Source organism: Macrotis lagotis, chromosome 2 (assembly GCF_037893015.1).
Source record: "Macrotis lagotis isolate mMagLag1 chromosome 2, bilby.v1.9.chrom.fasta, whole genome shotgun sequence".
Taxonomy (NCBI): domain Eukaryota; kingdom Metazoa; phylum Chordata; class Mammalia; order Peramelemorphia; family Peramelidae; genus Macrotis; species Macrotis lagotis.
In genome coordinates, this window is record NC_133659.1 from 224,341,271 (window position 1) to 224,359,716 (window position 18,446).

At 38.9% G+C, this 18,446-nt stretch overlaps 1 protein-coding gene across 2 annotated transcripts in view; it reads right to left on the bottom strand.

The window, feature by feature from the left end:
• Nucleotides 1-8,739, bottom strand: part of CARD14 (caspase recruitment domain family member 14) — an 81,158-nt gene extending 72,419 nt beyond the window's left edge. The window contains exon 1 of one of the 2 annotated variants that reach the window (XM_074224969.1): nucleotides 8,665-8,739. Coding sequence is in view for 1 of the 2 variants with exons in the window: in XM_074224968.1 (XP_074081069.1) it covers nucleotides 8,636-8,659 (24 nt within the window). In the remaining variant the exon portion in view is untranslated. Of the gene's footprint in view, nucleotides 1-8,635 lie in introns of both variants that reach the window. The other variant, XM_074224968.1, reaches the window with a different exon arrangement.
• Between the last annotated feature and the right edge of the window lie 9,707 nt (nucleotides 8,740-18,446).

Sequence of the window (18,446 nt, forward strand, 5' to 3'; positions counted from 1 at the left end):
ATTCTTCCTTGAGAACTTTATGTGAGAAAATGTACCGATTTTGCCTCTTCCTTTCTCCTTGTCCCAGGGCATTCCTCTTTCTCACCTCTACATTCTTTTTTTTTTTTTGGCAATCATTTCAACATAATTGAGTCATACCCATGCTCTGTGTCTATACCAACTCATACTAATTGCTGTAATCATACTTATTTTTATATTATTATTATTATTATATATTATTGATAATTCTTTTTTTTTTAGGATTTTGAAAGGCAAACAGGGTTAAGTGGCTTGCCCAAGGCCACACAGCTAGGTAATTATTAAGTGTCTGAGCCTGGATTTGAACCCAGGTACTCCTGACTCCAGGGCCGGTGCTTTATCCACTGCACCACCTAGCCACCCCAAGATGCAACCTTTTTCAAAAAATTTGGGGTCTAAAAACTGGTAGTGTCTTTTACAGTGGTTATAGATTTTTTTCCTTGCATTTTCTGCTTTTTTCGCACATATTGTCTTTGCAATCAATGTTTTGCATTCGCTACCAGTATATTAGGTCACATTTTGCCACGTTCTGCCCAGAAACGGCTCAGAAAAGATTTTGTACAGTGCTGAATTCAAGTTCAAAATGATCCAGTTTGCAAAAGTGAATGAAAATTGTGCTAGGCTGAATGTAAGTTTGGTCTTCCTCCAACTGAGAAAACAATCTGAGATTGGCCTTGGGAAGAAGAAACCCTAAGAAAATGCCAGGGTAGAAGAAGGCTATGAGAGACAAGTTACCAAAATGACCTGAGTTAGAGAAGGAATTGAAGAGATGAATCAGAGAACAAAGGGCAATTGGAATTCCTGTGTCCGCAAAGATGGCTCTGCATGAGGCAAGAAGAATTGTTGGTGAAAAAGAAGTGACTGATTTCAAAGGAGGACACAATTGGTGCTTCAGGGTCCTGAAACAGAATGGACTAAACATGCATCCACACACCAGACTTACCCAGGGAGTGCTTGCGGTCAACCACAGACCAAAGCACAGGCTGGAGATCAGTCATAGCCTCTCCTAAGACAGTGATTCATTATCAAACACAGATGAGGACGAGTTAATGGATGGGAGTTTCGATAGTGATGTATGAATTTTATGATGAATAAAACTTGAATTCAATAACTTTATGTAATATATTTTTTCCAAATTTCAGACCCCAAATTAATGTGTATCTTATACATGGGGACATACAGTAATTAATCTTTCATGCTTATCTTTTTATGCTTCTCTTGAGTCTTCTGTTTGAATGTCAAATTTTCTATTCAGCTCTAGTTTTTACATCAGTAATGCTTGGAAGTCCTCTATTTCATTATATACCCATTTTCTCACCTGAAAGATTATATTCAGTTTTGCTGGGTAATCGTAGCTCCTTTGTCTTCCAGAGTATCGTATTGCAAGTTCTCCTTTAATGTAGAAGCTGCTAAAACTTGTGTAATCCTGATGGTGGTTCTATGATATCTGAATTGTTTCTTTCTGTCTGCTTGCACTATTTTTTTCCTTAACCTGGGAGCTCTGGGATTTGGCTAGAATATTCCTGGAATCTCCTTTAGGAGATCCCTTAAGAGATATGATTGATGGGCTCTTTCTTTTTTTTTTTTTTGGATGGGTGCTTTCAATTTCTATTTTATCCTTTGGTTCTAGGATATCAAGACTATTTTCCTTGATAATTTTTTGAAAATGGTTCCTATACTCTTTTTTTTGATAATGCCATTCAGCTAGTCCAATAATTTCTTCATCTGTCTCTTCTCAATCTATTTTGCAAGTCGGATGTTTTTCTGATGAGTTAGGTCACATTTTCTTCTTTTGACTTTTTAATATTTTTTTCTTCAAGTGTCATATGTCAAGTGTCATTGGCTTCCATCTGCTCAAATCTATTTTTTCAGAAATTACTTTCTTAAGTGAGTTTTTGTACCTCTTTTTCCATTTACCCATTTCTATTTTTTTTTTAAGAAAGTGTTTTCTTCAGGGGCAGCTAGGTGGCACAGTGGATAGAGCACCAGCCCTGGAGTCAGGAGTACCTGAGTTCAAATCCAGCCTCAGACACTTAGTAATTACCTAGCTGTGTGGCCTTGGGCAAGCCACTTAACCCCATTGCCTTGCAAAAAAAAAAAAGAAATTGTTTTCTTCACTGAGTTTTTTTGCCTCTTTTACGATTAGATCAATTCTATTTTTAAGGTGATTTTTTTTGTGCCTCTTTTACCATGCTATTAATTCTCTTTTCATAATTTTCTTGCATTATTCTGACTTCTTTTCCCATTCATCCCTCTACCACTCTTATTTGAGTACACCTTCCAGGAATACTTTCTAAGTTTAAGTCTAATTAGCATTTTGCTTTGAAGCTTTTTCTGCAGTTGTTTTTCACATTGTTGTCTAAGATTATGCGTATAGCCATCTCCAGTTGTCCTGATTCATATCTGGGCACTGGACCTAGATGGTTCTGAAGGAAAAAGTGAGACTGGTGACAGCACAGCATTCCCATCACTTAAATCTAATTCACGTACTTGTCATGGCATCACCTCCCTAATGTCATGGTCTTTTTTGAAAATGAAGGGTAAAACATTAAATAGTGGTTATAAGCAAATTTTTTTGTTGTTTAGTTTGCTCATTCTGCTAGATTATTTCTTCATTGTGAATTTTGCATTAAAGTTAGGCTACGTACACCTGAGGCTCAGGAGGTATTCTACTAAGCTTCAGGATTTTTCCTGCTGCTATTTTCAGAGGTAGTTCTGAAGGCCTGCAAGTTTTCAGTGCCTTCAAGGTATGTTATCCTAGGAGAAGTACAGTCACTGTTCTCCTGGTCTGTGCTCTATATCCAGGAATGGCCCCTTCTGCCCTGCAGCCACAAGTATTAGTGCTCCTCTTGACCTTGGAACTGTATCCAGGTCCCCTGCTCTCCTGCAGCTGCAAGAGCTAGCATTCTTATTTACCTTAGAACTGAGACCAGGGCACCTACTTCCTTACAATTTATACCAGCATTCTTCTCCATCCTAGAACATTGACTCAGAACTGCTTAAGGGCAGTAGAGTGCTAGCAAAAGTTCTCCTGTAATCTATCTGACCCCTTACTGTCTCTGGTCCAAGAGCTCCCAAATCTGCTGCTCTGCTGTTGTGTAGTCTGTAAGTCTACCACTGGTGCTACTGTCTTGTTCTGGGGCTACACCTATTTTGATAGGTGCCTTTGCCTGGAAAAATGTCTCCCTCTGACCTATGGGTTTATAGTTCTGTTGCTCCAAAATTTGTATTGGAGCTATTTTAAAGTTGTTTGGAAGGGAAATATTGGGAGAGTCATCTGGATCCCGGTCTGTATTCTGCCATCTTTGTTCTGACTGCTGTTTGTTGCCATTCATTCCTGTACAACTCTTTGTGATCCCATTTGAGGTTTTCTTGGCAAAGATACTGGAATGATTTGCCATTTCTACCTCCACTCATTTGACAGATGAGGAAACTAAGGAAAACAGAATTAAATGATTTGCCCAGGGTTACATGACTAGTAAATGTCTGAGGCCAGATTTGAACTCAGGAAGATGGGTCTTATTGAATCCAGTCCCAGGGACAGTCCCAGTATACAGACTAGCATCTGGAATGGATTTTTGCAACTGTGTCCTTCTTGGTCTTACTCCTTTCAGTCTCTCTACTGCTGCCAAAGTAATTTTCCTTGACAATATTTAAGAATGGGATTCTTTTGATAATCCCACCCTTACCTATGTGAAATTAAAACACTTTTTGATTGCATTAATCAATCCAAATTAATTATGAACAAGGCCTGTACATTCCTTTGGATCAAGGCTGAGTTGGAAAGAACTGATTGCTTAAGGGTAGACAATGAAAAGAAAAACAAAAAGGTAGAACTGAACTGTGGTAGAGAAGGGAAATTATCAAGGAGGGCCATTGGCTTTACAAATAGATCAGAAGATTGCAGGAATGTTACTAATTATAACCACCTACTCCAGGTCTGAGAGAAATTACAAGAAAAAGTCTGTTCTTTCACCCTTGTTGTACCTATCTATCAATGGACACTATATATTACTACCTGCTGCTCCAGATATTTCTAGTAACCTGAATTTTGCCTCAACAACAAAGAAGGTTAACTAGAGATAGATATAAATATAAATTAAGGCAGAGAACTAAACCCCTACCTAAATGTTAGGAGTTTTCCTAACTGAAGCCTTGGAGTGATTGTGAGTATACTTTTAATTTTTAATCTGAAATAAATTTGCTAAAACTAGTCACAGATCTTAGATGCCATTATATTACTGCTTGGCTTAAATACAAGCTAATTATTATAGGTATTACAGATCTGACTATATCATTCTCCTCAATTGTGAGGGTCTTATCTGGATAAGCTATTTTATTTAACACTCCAAGTCTGCTAGCCTGCTACAGTTTTAGCATATCCTTTGTTTAACTTATCATCACCTCTTCTCCATTTCAATGACATACCATTTCCATGACCCTGGAAAGACTCCAACCTGAAGTCAACTCAGTAACTGATACGTTTCTGTCTGCAACCTTCACATTATGAGAAGATGGAGCTTCGTTGTTTGCTCTCCACTTCCAGTTCATCGTCCAGCCTAGACCCCTGGGAGCCCATCAACTTCCATCCTATAATTCTGAACCCCAGGCTGTCAATGTAGAAATGACATTCTCTATCTCTCTCCCACCTCCATTCCACCTCACTGCCACCCTCTGGTCTTGTTTCTATTGCCTACCCATTCTCAACACTCAGTTCCTCATTCAATATCTAACAACTCCTTCCATTGTGCTCTCTAGAATACCTGCTCCCTAGATAACAAACATATTTTGGGGTGGCTGGGTGGCACAATGGATAAAGCACCAGCCCTGGAGTCAGGAGTATCTGAGTTCAAATCCGGTCTCAAACACTTAATAATGACCTAGCTGTGTGGCCTTGGGCAAGCCACTTAACCCCATTTGCCTTGCAAAAACCTAAAAAAAACCCCAAAAAACATATTTCCATCTTTCCTTCCTCCTTCCCTCCATCTTCTTGCACTCTAAGACCCATCTTCCTTCTGATGACACACTTTGCCTGGCCACGTTTCATAACAAGCTGTACCTTCATTCATACCCTATAAATTATTTCTACTCTCTATGTGTTCTCTCTCTACTACCACCATTCACTAATCTCTCCTCCCTCAAGATTCATCAATCCATATTTATCAGCCAATCAAGATTCTGGTAGTTGTGCCTTCCTTCCTCAAGGAATTCAGTGCCAGGCTTTAAGTTTTTCTCTCCTTCTCAACTCCTGACTTTACACTAGATTCAACATATATACTGATTCTCTTTCAAATACCTTCACTTTCCAGTTCCTTACCTTACCCACTTTGTATGGTCTTCTCCACTGCATTTCACCCCCACATAGAGATGATAATAGCCATCACCCACAAATGTTTTACTTCCATGCTTATAAACTCTGAAATTCTTTTATTTAATAATAAGTTTTTAATCATTCTATTTTTCCTTTTGGTTTAAAATTCTTACAGATTCTTTATCATTACCATGACCTCCAATTCCTCTAACCTTCAGTTCTTCCTCAGGCTATGACCCTGGTTCTGGCTTCCCTCCATTCCCTTCCCCATCTTGACACCTAGACTTTCTTGACAGCTTTAGACTATCTTCTCTGTAGTTCTTTGCCCCCATTTCCCATCAATAATCTTGCCCTGCCAAGCCCCAGTTTTGGATTACAGCCAACATACCCTACTTTCATTCCTATTCATGTGATAATGATCATGCCGATGAACAAAGCTAGAGAAAAATCATGAAACTGGGCTGACTAGATTCACTGCAACCAGGCAATCCTTTTATACTTCCCAAAAGATTCATTATCTCATTCACTACAGAGGTTTTTCCATACCTTTTATCCCTCTTCTCAAACCTTGCATGGCAACCCTTCCCTCACCCTCTCAGGTGAGAAACACCTATTACTCTGAAAATGTGGAGACCATTCACCAAGAGCTCTTTTTTCTCCCTTCCTCCTCATCTTAGATACTGAGAAACTATCTACTCCTCTCACATGAAGAGATGGCCCCCTCTTCTTACAAAGGCAAATCTGTATTCATGCCAATTCCATTCTTTCTTCATCATTCCCATTCTCTCATTAATTTTCAATCTCTTCTCTTTAGTTGCCTACTTCCCTGATGTCTACAAACATGCCCATTCAAACCCCATCATCAAAAAACAAACAAACAAACAAACAAAAAAAGAAAAACTCTACTAACCCTTTTATCTTTGTTCTACTCCTGGTTAATCTCCTTGAGAAGGCAGTCAGCAATTGGTGCCTTCTCTTCCTTTTCTCTCACTCAGTTCTCTGCTGTCTGGCTTTTGATCTCATTATTCAACTGCAACTTCTCTTTACAAATTAACCAATAATCTCTTATTTGCCAAATTGACTGACTTCTTTAATCAAGAAATACCAATTAAAAAGCACCTACGAGATACTTCAAACTAAATAGTCAATTCAAACTCAACATATCTAAAACTGAACTCATTATTTTTCCCTTAAAACCTTCCCCTCTTCTTAGACTTTCCTATTATTGCTGAGAACATTATTAACCTCCTGGTCACAACCTTGGTGTCATGCCTAACTCCTTATTATCACCCTCACCCCATATCCAATGTTGCCCAAAATTGTCAATTCTACTTTGCAACATACATGCCCAATTCTTTCCTCTGACACCTTGTGTCTCAATATATTTCAGTTTCCTAATGGCTGGGCACCCTGCTTCAAATCTTTCCCTTCTTAAATCCATTTTACACTCCCTATTGATAACCTGGCCCCTTCCAGTCTTCTCATATCTTACTCCCATCCATGGACTCTGGAATCCAGTAGCTCTGACCTCCTATAAGAGACAGTATCTCAGGGCGGCTAGGTGGTGCAGTGGATAGAGCACCAGCCTTGGAGTCAGGAGTACCTGAGTTCAAATGTGACCTCAGACACTTGATAATTGCCTAGCCTTGTGGCCTAGGACAAGCCACTTAACCTCATTGCCTTGAAAAAGCTAAAAAAAAAAAGGCAGTATCTCCCAACCCTAGGCATTTTTACCTGGGAGAAATACATCAAATTCTTCCCCTCCTTATCTCTACTTCCTGGCTCCTCTGACTTCCTTCAATTTTCAGTTATAATACCACATTCTGCAAGATGCCTTTCCCACAGTTTCAGTGAAAATCAGGAAGATTTACCTAAATTCATTCAGAGTGAGATGAACAGAACCATGAGAACAATTTATATAATAACAACAATATTGTAAAGACAAACAACTTTGAAATACTTGGAAACTTTGTTCAATAAAATGACAAACCATAATTCCAGAAGATTCATGATGAAACACTGCTGCTCACTCCCTGATAGAGAAATGATAGACTCAGAATAAAGTTTAAGATATATTTTCCTGGGGGTGGCTTCGTGGCACAGTGGATAGAGCACCAGCCCTGGAGTCAGGAGTACCTGGGTTCAAATCCGGCCTCAGGTACTTAATAATTACCTAGCTGTGTGGCCTTGGGCAAGTCACTTAACCCCATTGCCTTGCCAAAAAAACAACAAAAAAAGACATAGTTTTCTGTACATAATCAATGAAAGAATTTATTTTACTTAGCACTAAATATTTTAACAGAGACTTTGTTTCTCTTGCTTTCTCAACTGGGGTGGGGTGGGGGAGGTGGGAAGGGTAGGGCACAAGAAAGTTGGGTAGGAGAGGAGATGAATTTTTTTTAAGAAAATTTTTTAAAAGTTTTTCTTTGTCTCACTTAAAGTGAGTGTTTTTTGAGATATCTCAAGTTTATCTTGTATATGTCATTTGTATACATTCTTTCCATTCTGTATCCCCTTTAGGTTGTGAGCTTCTTAAAGGGAAGGAACCTGTTGATTATTTTTAACCACAGTGCTTATTCCAGTGCTTTAGCACCTGGTAGTTTTGGGCTCGAATTGGATCTTGAAGCTCTCCCTTTTATTCCTGTAAGTTACTGAGAAATATAGATTAACCAATCAATCAATCCATCAGAATTTATTAGGTATCTATCATAGCGCAGGTACTTTTATCTGGGGATATTAACACAAAAATCAAAGTTTCTCCACTCAGATTCTAATTCATAGACAGCATATATTCATATAACCTTGTATAAAACATATACACACAAAAAAATCAAAGATTCTTTGGCAATTTAGGCAAGTTAGGCAAAACAATAGCAGATAAGAGAATCATTTGAGTTGAGATTTGAAGAAAACTAGAGATTTTAAGAGACAGATGAAAAGAGGGAGTAGACTCCAAGTATGAAAGGAAAACTGTACAAAGAGCTACCATAAAGGAAGATTGTTTTGCTCTTCATTTCAGAGGATTTTTCACTCAATGCAAAGTTAAGAATTTTAAAAAATAATTTACTCTGATCTCATTTTACAATTCACTCAAATACCCTCTTAACAACCCCAGCACCCAGCACCCTGATTAAACATTTATACAAACAATAGGATCGGATAGAGATATTGTCCCTTTTTGTCAGTAGACAAACAAATCAATCATTCAAGATTAGGAAAATATCTCACTTAGAGACCCTACTATCTTCCTATCCCAGAGTAATATTCCTCTACTACCCCCACCGTCATCATTCTCCTAACTCCTACCTTTCCCCCACAACCTTCAGACATGGTACCTGTTCTTAGAGGCACAGGTTCTGGACATTTGCTTTCCTCATTGCACTGAAAAGACAAACATGAATGAGACCTGGGATAAAAGTGTTGCTCAGACAGTTGTGGAAAAGCAGGTTTGACAAGCATATCAGCATTTCTTCCAGGGAAGTCAGAGTAGAGGCTCTCCTGATAGAATCCCAAAACACAGCACAAGTTATCTTGTCATCACATGGGTCCTGGGAGTTTTGGGAGGGGGCTGCCCAGTAAGGACAATCCAATGAAAGGAACAATGAGAAAAGGTGGCATGCTGATATATGAACCATCATGAGACTGTTAACAGACTTCAGTCTGAACCTGTGTTCCAGATGTTAATGAGACTGGAATAGAGGTCCTTCTGAGGTTAAAATTAAGCATGTGAAGAATATAAACACCTCTGTTTGATTCAGTTAAAATCATTTCAGCAATTAGGAGTTAATCAAATAAACATTGGTGTTTTTCCCACCTAGTCTAGAAGAAAGGGAGATTTAATATCAGGCTCCCACTTCACAATAAAAGCCAGAAGCATCAGAAAGAAAATTAAGCTGATCCCAGCTCCTACAAGGCAAGGGATCAAGAAATTAATCAGACAATTCTATATATCCTCAAATCTTTGGGCTAACTAAGAATCCATTTCTTTAGTTGCTCTGGATCTGAAACCAGAATCTTGAATCAGTAAGATAAGAAGGATGAAATGAGTGGATCAGAGTTAACAGTGCATCAGCCAAGAGCAGGGGAAGTCTAAGAACCAGTTGAACAAATGGTGAAATTTAATCAATAACCTTGGAAATCATTCAATCTAAGGAATGATTCCTGAAGTCAAATAGAAGTGGGAAATAGAGGGAAAATAGAATAGAGGTAACACATAATTAAGACTAAAGACAATTGAAGGAAGGAGTTAGGATTCTCTACTAGTTTGGAGTAACTAGAAAAGGTTTAATTCAGATGTTGGAAGAGGGGAGCAGTGGAGGATTTCTGTGATTTGCATTCATTGTAATTCAATTCAGCAAAACTCTTTTTTTGGGGGGGGGGTGTCAGACAATGATCACACAGTAAGTATCAAGTGTCTGAGCTTGGATTTGAGTCCTAACTCCAGGGTTCTCTGTCCACTGCGCCACCTAGTTGCCACTCAGGAAATACTTATTGAACTTTTGGAAATACAAAAAAACAAAATAGTCCTTAACTTCAAAGAGCATGCATTACACATTTGGGAGAAATATGTACACAGATAAGTCAATTTTTAACTATATAATATATGTAAGTTTGTACAGACATATACATATATACACATTTATATATAGTGATACACACACATTTTCACAGCTCATGTTCCCCAGTACTGGATCACAGGGCCTGACTAAATGATATTCACTTTCTGTCTTTGACTTGTTATCCCTACTTGGAGCTACTTTAGAAAAATCTCCAATATATGAACTGTAGAATTTATATCTCAGTGTCTCTAGACACCATATCTAGTAGCAAATGCAAATTGGATTTGAGACAACCTTTAGTTTATCTCACCAAAAATTATAATAGTGGAGACATCTCGCTAACCTTTTCTGGGATGGTAGGTGAAAAATAACTGAAGAAACAAAGGTTTGAGCTTCTGAGCATTTTGAATTATTAAGCAATGAATGCCATTTGCTAACAAACTGGGATCATACCTCCTCAGATTAGGCCTGGACTCAAAATATATAGAAAGATTTTTATACATTAAAAACAATCAAATAAAACCAATTAATTAAAAGGAAACAATATAACATTAGGTAATCTGATTTCCAATTGGAGAAAACTGGTAGTGGGAGTGGGAGAACAAACAGGTACAGTTTCCTGAAATCAGAAAAAGAAATGTCCAACTCCCATCACATATCCGTATATAATCAAAGGATCATGGAAACAATAGACGATTAATCTGTATGGGGCCAGTTTTCAGATAAAACACAAAGATTACTTGAGATGTATAATTGTAAGAAAACTCCTTGCATTAATGTTTGAATCTGACTGCGTTTCTGGTCAACATAATCTAAATCCTTAATTAAGGGTCTCTAAGCATCAGGTAGAGGTTGTCCAGTTTCCCAGGCAATGCAGGACTAGATTCAAACAATGCAATAATTTTTTTCCAATTGAATAAATTTCTCACAAGACTGAAGTTGGACTAAGTCTAAAATTAAATAGGAGAGCTAAACTAGTTCCAGAATTCAGTCACAATTTGGAGTCAGTAGAGTTCACAAAAATCCCACAATTAACCACTTGCTGCCTAATTCCCTTAATTCTCTCACTGGGAACTCAGAATAGACTCTTTAAATTTTTTTTTTATTTATTTAAAACAATGGGGTTAAGTGATTTGCCCAGGGTCACACAGGCAATTATTAAGTGTCCACCTGACTCCAGGGCCAGTGCTCTAGCCACTATACCACCTAGCCACCACTCAGAATAGATTCTTAACCACTGATCTGGAAGACTGAGGAAGGTTTCTGAGGGCAACATGGTTAATATGATAGTTGTGACATACAACAAGGACTTACTGATAGAGTATGTAAGAGGGCCACATAAGTTATTACCACTCTTCACTTCTGGCCAATAATGTAGCCCTTTCTTTACAATTAAAAAAAATTTTTTTGCTATCTTTTGTTTTTGTGCCTTTATTTACATGTAAAACCCTTCCTTTCTTCCTCACCCAGATTTTCTTCTTATTAATAGCCTCCTAGGAGTATAAACCCAGTAGAGGAAACTCTTGGTCAACATATATAGACATTTTCAACACCTTATTTATATAATTCCAAATTACTTTTCAAAATGGTTATATTTATTCACAACTCTACCAATAATATGCTGGTGAGTCTCTCTTCCCTCAGACCCTCCAATATTGACTATTCTCATCTTTTGTCATCTTTGCCAGGGTACTAGGGTAAAAGATTTGCATTTTTCTTAGGATTTGCATTCCTCATCAAAAAAGAAAGAAAGAATGTAGTTCAGCAAAACTGGAAACATTAATGAAATGTGACAGAATATGAAATATCCTATAACCATAGTGCCCCACCTTTGTAACGATAGGAAGGAAATTCATTTTCCTATTGAATTTTGGAGCAAAATATGTGAGACTGATGACTTTACATAATTTCCTCCCCTCAACTTTTTTTTTTTCCAATTCACTTACATGTCTGATATCTTGGTGGGAAAGAGAATAAGGAAAGCTTACAAAAAAATTGTTATTTCAGCAAAAGCAGGAATACCCCATTCTGGCACTGACAGTTCCTTACCAGACTGAAGAATTTGCCATTAAGAAGGCACAAGGCATAATTAAGATGTACAAGGGAAACAAACACAGCAATTTGAGAAAAGAACCTTTCTCTTGCTACATTCAAGCCTGTAGAGGTTCCTGGGTTCTCTACTTCAGCTCTCACTGCTTATTATTGCTGTGTTTCCTGCCATGACATGCAAGTGAAGTGAATTTAAGTGGGGCAAGTAGAGGAACCTGTGCAAAGTCAACAGCCTCATTTTTCTCCTCCAAAGCCAGTAGCAGTTAGATATGGATCAGGATGACGGGAGATGGCCCTGGATGCTGTGGGAGATCTTGGAATTTTTGAGCTCAGGTTTTAACAGTTTGATTAAGGCAATGCCCATTCAGTGATAGATAAATATAGTTATTGGCTAGCTTCCAGAGGAGGAAGACACTATGTACTTCTTCATAACCAACAGCAGCATCCATCTCGTTTATGTAGTGCTTTAAAGTTTATATAAATATTCAGAGATATAGAATGTTTGAAGATGAGAATCCTATTTATTGGGAAGAAGGGAAATTATCTTGACTACATTTTCCAGAAAGCTATACTTGAGTCCCATTGAATGATAACATTCCCTAGTAGTAAGGATCTCTTAGTCCCAAGTATTGTAGAAAGTGAAGTCTGAGCAAAGATGCATTCTTTAACACAAAATCCTATTTGTTGTTTTATAATAAATCACATGTAGACAGAAAAGTATTATTATCTCCACTTTACATATGTAGGAAGAGAGGACCTTGCCTCACGTGTAATGAGGCAAGGATGCTGTCCTTTTACAGAATAGAAGCCCTTATCTCCCAACCCTTCTCCTAGGATGACTTTTATTCTTTCCAGGAGGGGCAGCAGGAGGCTGGGACTGAAGGTCACCACTCTGCTTTTCCTCAAGAGAGAGGACACCAGGTTAAAAGTATATTTATTGGGGCGGCTAGGTGGCGCAGTAGATAAGAGCACTGGCCCTGGAGTCAGGAGTACCTGAGTTCAAACAGACACTTAATAATTACCTAGCTGTGTGGCCTTGGGCAAGCCACTTAACCCCATTTGCTTTGCAAAAACCTAAAAAAAAAAGTATATTTATTAACTCCCTTAAATATTGGTTGTCTAGAAGATATCATCAGATTCAAATTAACTTCTAATCACTTCATTATTTGGGAAGAGGAAGGATTTCCACAAGCTCCATATCCAAGGCTTGACCCTTCCCCACAAACTAGTTCTACAATGAACATACATAGCAAATAAAAAAAACATTTATTCAAAACATAGCAAAAAAAAAAAAATCAGAGAAAGTATTCATAGAAAATTCTATTCCAGACAATACAAAGCCAAGGAGTTCTCCCCTTGGGATCAAGATAACTCAAATCAACCAAGAGATAGCCCTAGATCTCACCCAAGAGGAAATTCCTTGAGGTCCCTATAGCAGCAAACAGGGATATGATGGAGACTGCCAGCTCCATCTCCTTTCATCTCTTCTCAGAGAAATTTACTTCTGCAACCTAAAGTGAAATTGGCTTTTTTCATCTTCCTTCATTAAACTGGAAGCCAGAAATGCCTAAAGCAACATGGTACTTGAAAAATTAGTTCATCTTCTGCCCCATTTCTTACCTAACCTTAAATCTCTATATAGGTGTTGCCTCAGACAAACTGAGACCTGGGAAAGACTTTAGCTTAAAAAGGCCAAGGTCTCCCGCTCTAGCTTGTCAGTTCTGAACTATATTTTGTCACTGGATTCAGAAGACTCTGAAGGAGAGAATGAGGTTGATGACTTTGCACAGACCTACCTCACTTCAATCCGGTTCACTTGTAAGTCAGCTCAACACCATCTTGAAGTTATTGGTCTTCCTCAAGAACAAGAGATGACAAAGAAGAATTAGAGAACATTATAAACTGCAAAATGAATGATTTTGACTATATTAAAATAAAAAGGGGTTGCACTAATAAAATGATTGCTGACAAATTAAGAAGGAAAGCAGAAAGCTGGGAAATAATCTTCATAATTAGGAGTTCTTATAAAGGTCTCATTTCTAAAATATATAGAGAATTGCATCAAATTTATAAGATCGTAAATCAGTCCCCAGTAGACAAATGGTTAAAGGATAATAATTAACAGTTTTCAAATGAAGAAATTAAAGCTATATATAATCATATGAAAAAATGCTCCAAATCATTATTGATTAGAGAAATGCAAATACAATGAGGTATCACCTATAAGATTGGCTAAGATGGAGAGGTTGTGGGAAGATTGGGACTGCATGGCTGGTGAAGTTGTAAATGGATCCAACCATTCTGGAGAGGAGTATGGAACTAAGCCCAAAGAGCAATAAAAATGTTTATTCCCTTTGACCTAGTAATTCCAATTCTAGGCCTATATCTAGAAGAAATAATAAAAAATAGGAAAAATTCCACATGTTCCAAAATATTCATAGCAACTCCTTTTGTAGTGGCAAAGAACTGGAAATTGAGGGGATGCCCATCAATTGGGGAATGGCTAAACAAGTTATGGTACATTAATACTATGGAGTACTATTGTTCTTTTATTTTGTAATTTAATACTTTTTTACCCTCATTTTGTACAATGTTTTTTAATACATTAATTAAATATTCTTGTTTAAGAGTAAATAAAGTACCCCCTCCCCCCCAAAAAATATAGACTCACTTGAGCGATAAAGTAAAGGGGAGAGAAAAAAATATTAAAATTAAAAAAATAATAGTAATAATTGTAGGTATGGACAGGTGGCGCAGTAGACGGAGCACCAGTCCTGCAGCCAGGAGCACCCTAGCCCATATCGGGCCCAATACACCCAACAATCACCCTAGCCCATATCAGGCCCAATACACCCAACAATCACCCAGCTGTGTGACATGCAAGCCACCCCAACCCCACTACCCTGCATAAACCAAAAAAAGAAAAAATAAAGACCTAAAACAAAATAAAATAGTAATAATAGTAGGGGCAGCTGGGTGGCAGAAAAAGTACTGGCCCTTGAGCCAGGAGCACCTGGGTCCGAATCCAGCCTCAGACACCCAACAATCACCCTGCTATGCGGCCCCAGGCAGGACACCCAGCCCCATTTGCTCTGCACCCCACCCAAAATAATAATAATGAAAAAATGTGGTTCAGTCTGTGTTCCAGCACCACCAACTCTGTCGCAAGTGGATCACATTCTTTATGATAAGTCCATCACAAAAGTTGCTTCCATATTTTTCCACCATTGCCATTGCTGGTCGCAACTCCCTCCTTTTGTATTTCTCCACTACCACTTACTATATTTTCTCTCTCCTTTCACTCTGACTCTGCTGTAGGGTAGCTGAGTGGCTCAGCAGACAGATCCCTGGCCCTGGGGCCAAGAGGCCCTGAGCCCCCATACCACCCCTTAGGCCCACCATCTACCTGGCCCTATGGTCCCAGACAGGCCATCCAATCCCAGCCCCTTGCAAGAAGTAAAAAAGAAAATGTGTTTTATCTGACCACTCACCTCCCATGGTCCATCCTCTCCTCCATCACTCACATCCCCCACTTCCCCCTGTCCCCCCCTTCTTAGTCCAGATGGCTATACCCCATTGAGTATATATGCTGTTTCCTCTCCTAGCCACCTGTGATGAGAGCGAAGATTCCCTCATTCCCCCTTGCCTTCCCCCCTTCCATATTATTGCAATAGCTCATTGTAATAAAGAAAAATCTTATCATATGAAATATCTTGGCCTATTCCCCCTCTCCTTTTTCTTTTTCTTATTACATTTCCCTTTTTTCTCTTGACTCCATTTTTACACCACATTTTGTCTTCAAATTCAGCTTTCTCCTGTGCTTCATCTATAAAAGCTCCTTCTACCTGCTCTGAAAATTGAGAAGGTTCATATGAGTATTATCAGTGTCATTTTTCTATACAGGAATACATGCAGTTCATCATCAAGTCCCTCATATTTTCCCCTTCTCCTCTAATCTCTATGCTTCACCTGAATCCTGTATTTGAAGACCAAACCTTCTGTTCAGCTCTGGCCATTCCAACAGAAACATTTGAAATTCCCCTGGTTCATTGAAAATCCATCATTTTCCCTGGAAGAGGACATTCAGCCTTGCTGGGTAGTTGATTCTTGGCTGTATTCTAAGCTCTTTTGCCTTCTGGTATATTATATTCCAAGCCCTATGAGCTTTTAATATAGTTGCTGCTAAGTCCTGTGTGATCCTGACTGCAGCTCCACAATATTTGAACTGTGTCCTTCTGGCTGCTTGTAATATTTTCTCTTTCACTTGGGAGTTCTGGAACTTGGCTATAATATTCCTGGGGGTTGGTTTTTTGGGATCTCTTTCTCGGGGGGATCTGTGGATTCTCTCCATTTCTATTTTGCCCTCTGCTTCTAGGATATCAGGGCAATTTTCCTGTAGTAATTCTTTGAAAATGATGTCAAGGCTCTTTTCCTGATCATGACTTTCAGGTATTCCAATAATTTTTAAATTATCTTTCCTAAATCTGTTTTCCATATCAGTTGTTTTTTCAATGAGATATTTCACATTTTCTTCTAATTTTTAATTCTTTTGGTTTTGAAGTATTGATTCCTGATTTCTGGTAAATTTATCAATCTCCCTGAGTTCTATTCTTTGTCTGAACGATTTGTTTTCCTTAGAGAGCTTTCTTATCTCTTTTTCCATCTGGCAATTCTTCTTTTTAAACCATTCTTCTCCTCAACAACTTTTTGAACTGTTTTATCCATTTGACCTAAGCTGGGTTTTAGCATGCTATTTTCTTCAGCATTTTTTTGGATTTCCTTGACTAAGCTGCTGACTTCATTTTCATATTTTTCCTGCATCTCTCTCCTTTCTTTTCCCAGTTTTTCTTCTAACTCCCTCATTTGATTTTCAAAGTCTTTTTTGAGCTGTCATAGCCTGAGCCCAATTTCTGTTTTTCTTGGAGTCTTTAGATGCAGGAGCTTGTACTTCCTCATCTTCAGATTGAGTGTTTTGATCCTTCTTGGGCTCACAGGCAAAGTATTTCTCAGTGGTGTTCCTCTTGTTTCTCTGCTTGCTCATTTTCCCAGCCTGAGCCTGTTTTGGGGGTGTTTCCTGAGCTTTGGGGACACTCCCACATGGGTCTCAGTGTATGAGGCTCTGTCCTCCCTCCTAGTCTGTGAATGACCATAAGCACCCCCCCTCTGCTACGGGGCTGAGGTGGCAGGGGGGGGCTGCTGTTCTATGGGGGCGCCTAGACTGTGATCAGGATCTGAGTGTCCTCAGAACCCTGGAGTCCTGTTCCAGGGGCAGGGCTGTCTCTCTCTCTTCACTCCCCTCCCTAGGTTCAATGGGCTCATGCCGTGGGGGCTCCTGCTTACTGGCTCCACCTGCTTCTTTTTCCAGGATCTGGACTGCCTTGGCCAGGCTGCTGCTTGCTGCTCACTGTGTGCCCTGAGGGCTGAACTTCACGTGCTCACTCTGGCAGAGGTCCCCCACTGTTCCCCCAATTTGTGCCCGGTGTTCCCCAGGGTGTAGATCAGGAAACTGCCCCCACTGCTGTGAGCCTCGGCTCCCAGCGCCCTGGGGCTGTCTTTGGGAGGCTGAAGTTCTTTCGCTCTGGAGGGCCACCCCTCCAACCCCAGGAAGCAGAGCCTTTCTGCTCTTTTCCAGGTTACTTTGAGTAGGAGAACTGCCTCACTGCATCCCTCTGTGAGTTGTCTCTCGAAAATTTAGTTAGAGTCCTTAGTTTAGAAGTTTTGTGAGAGAGAGCCCAAGACAAGATCTGCTCTTGTGGCCATCTTGCCTCCGCCCCCTAATTGACTCTGAATACTATTGTTCTAAAAGAAACCATAAATGGTCAGCTTTAGAAAAGCATTGAATGACTTACAGGATCTGATACTGAGCACAGGGAATAGAATCAAGAGAACAATGTGCACATTAACAACAACATTGTGAGTTGAACAACCTTGATGGGAGCAGCTTCTCTCAGCAGTTCAGATTGCTAGGATAATCCTAGGAGAGTGACTATGGACAATTCTATCCCCATCCAAAGGGAAAAAAACAAAACAAGACAAAAACAACCCTTCAGAATCTGATGAACACTTTATATAAATTATCTCTTATGTATCTCTTTCCTTTAATCCTAATTCCTCATATAGAAAATGACTAATCTATAAACATGTTTATAAAAAATATGTATTTTAATGCTAACTTGACTTTTTACCTTTGAGGAGAAGGGGATGGGAAGGGAAGGAAGAAGAAAATTTTGTAACTTAAAAATATACATGTGCATATGGATGAAAAAAATAAATAAAAAAGAATGATGGATAAGCAACAACAACAACAACAACAATCTGAAGATAAAGTTTGATAAATTCCCAAAAGGGTACTCATATTGAAGAGTCCAAAGGGAGGATTGGTTGAGAACTGAAGTTCTCTTGGGTCTCACCAAACCAACTCTATCCCTCATGAAGGTTAAGGCCTTCATCTCCACCAAGAGGAAAGAGTCCCTTATCAATGAGCTTTGGGTCAAAAGTTATGTATAGAT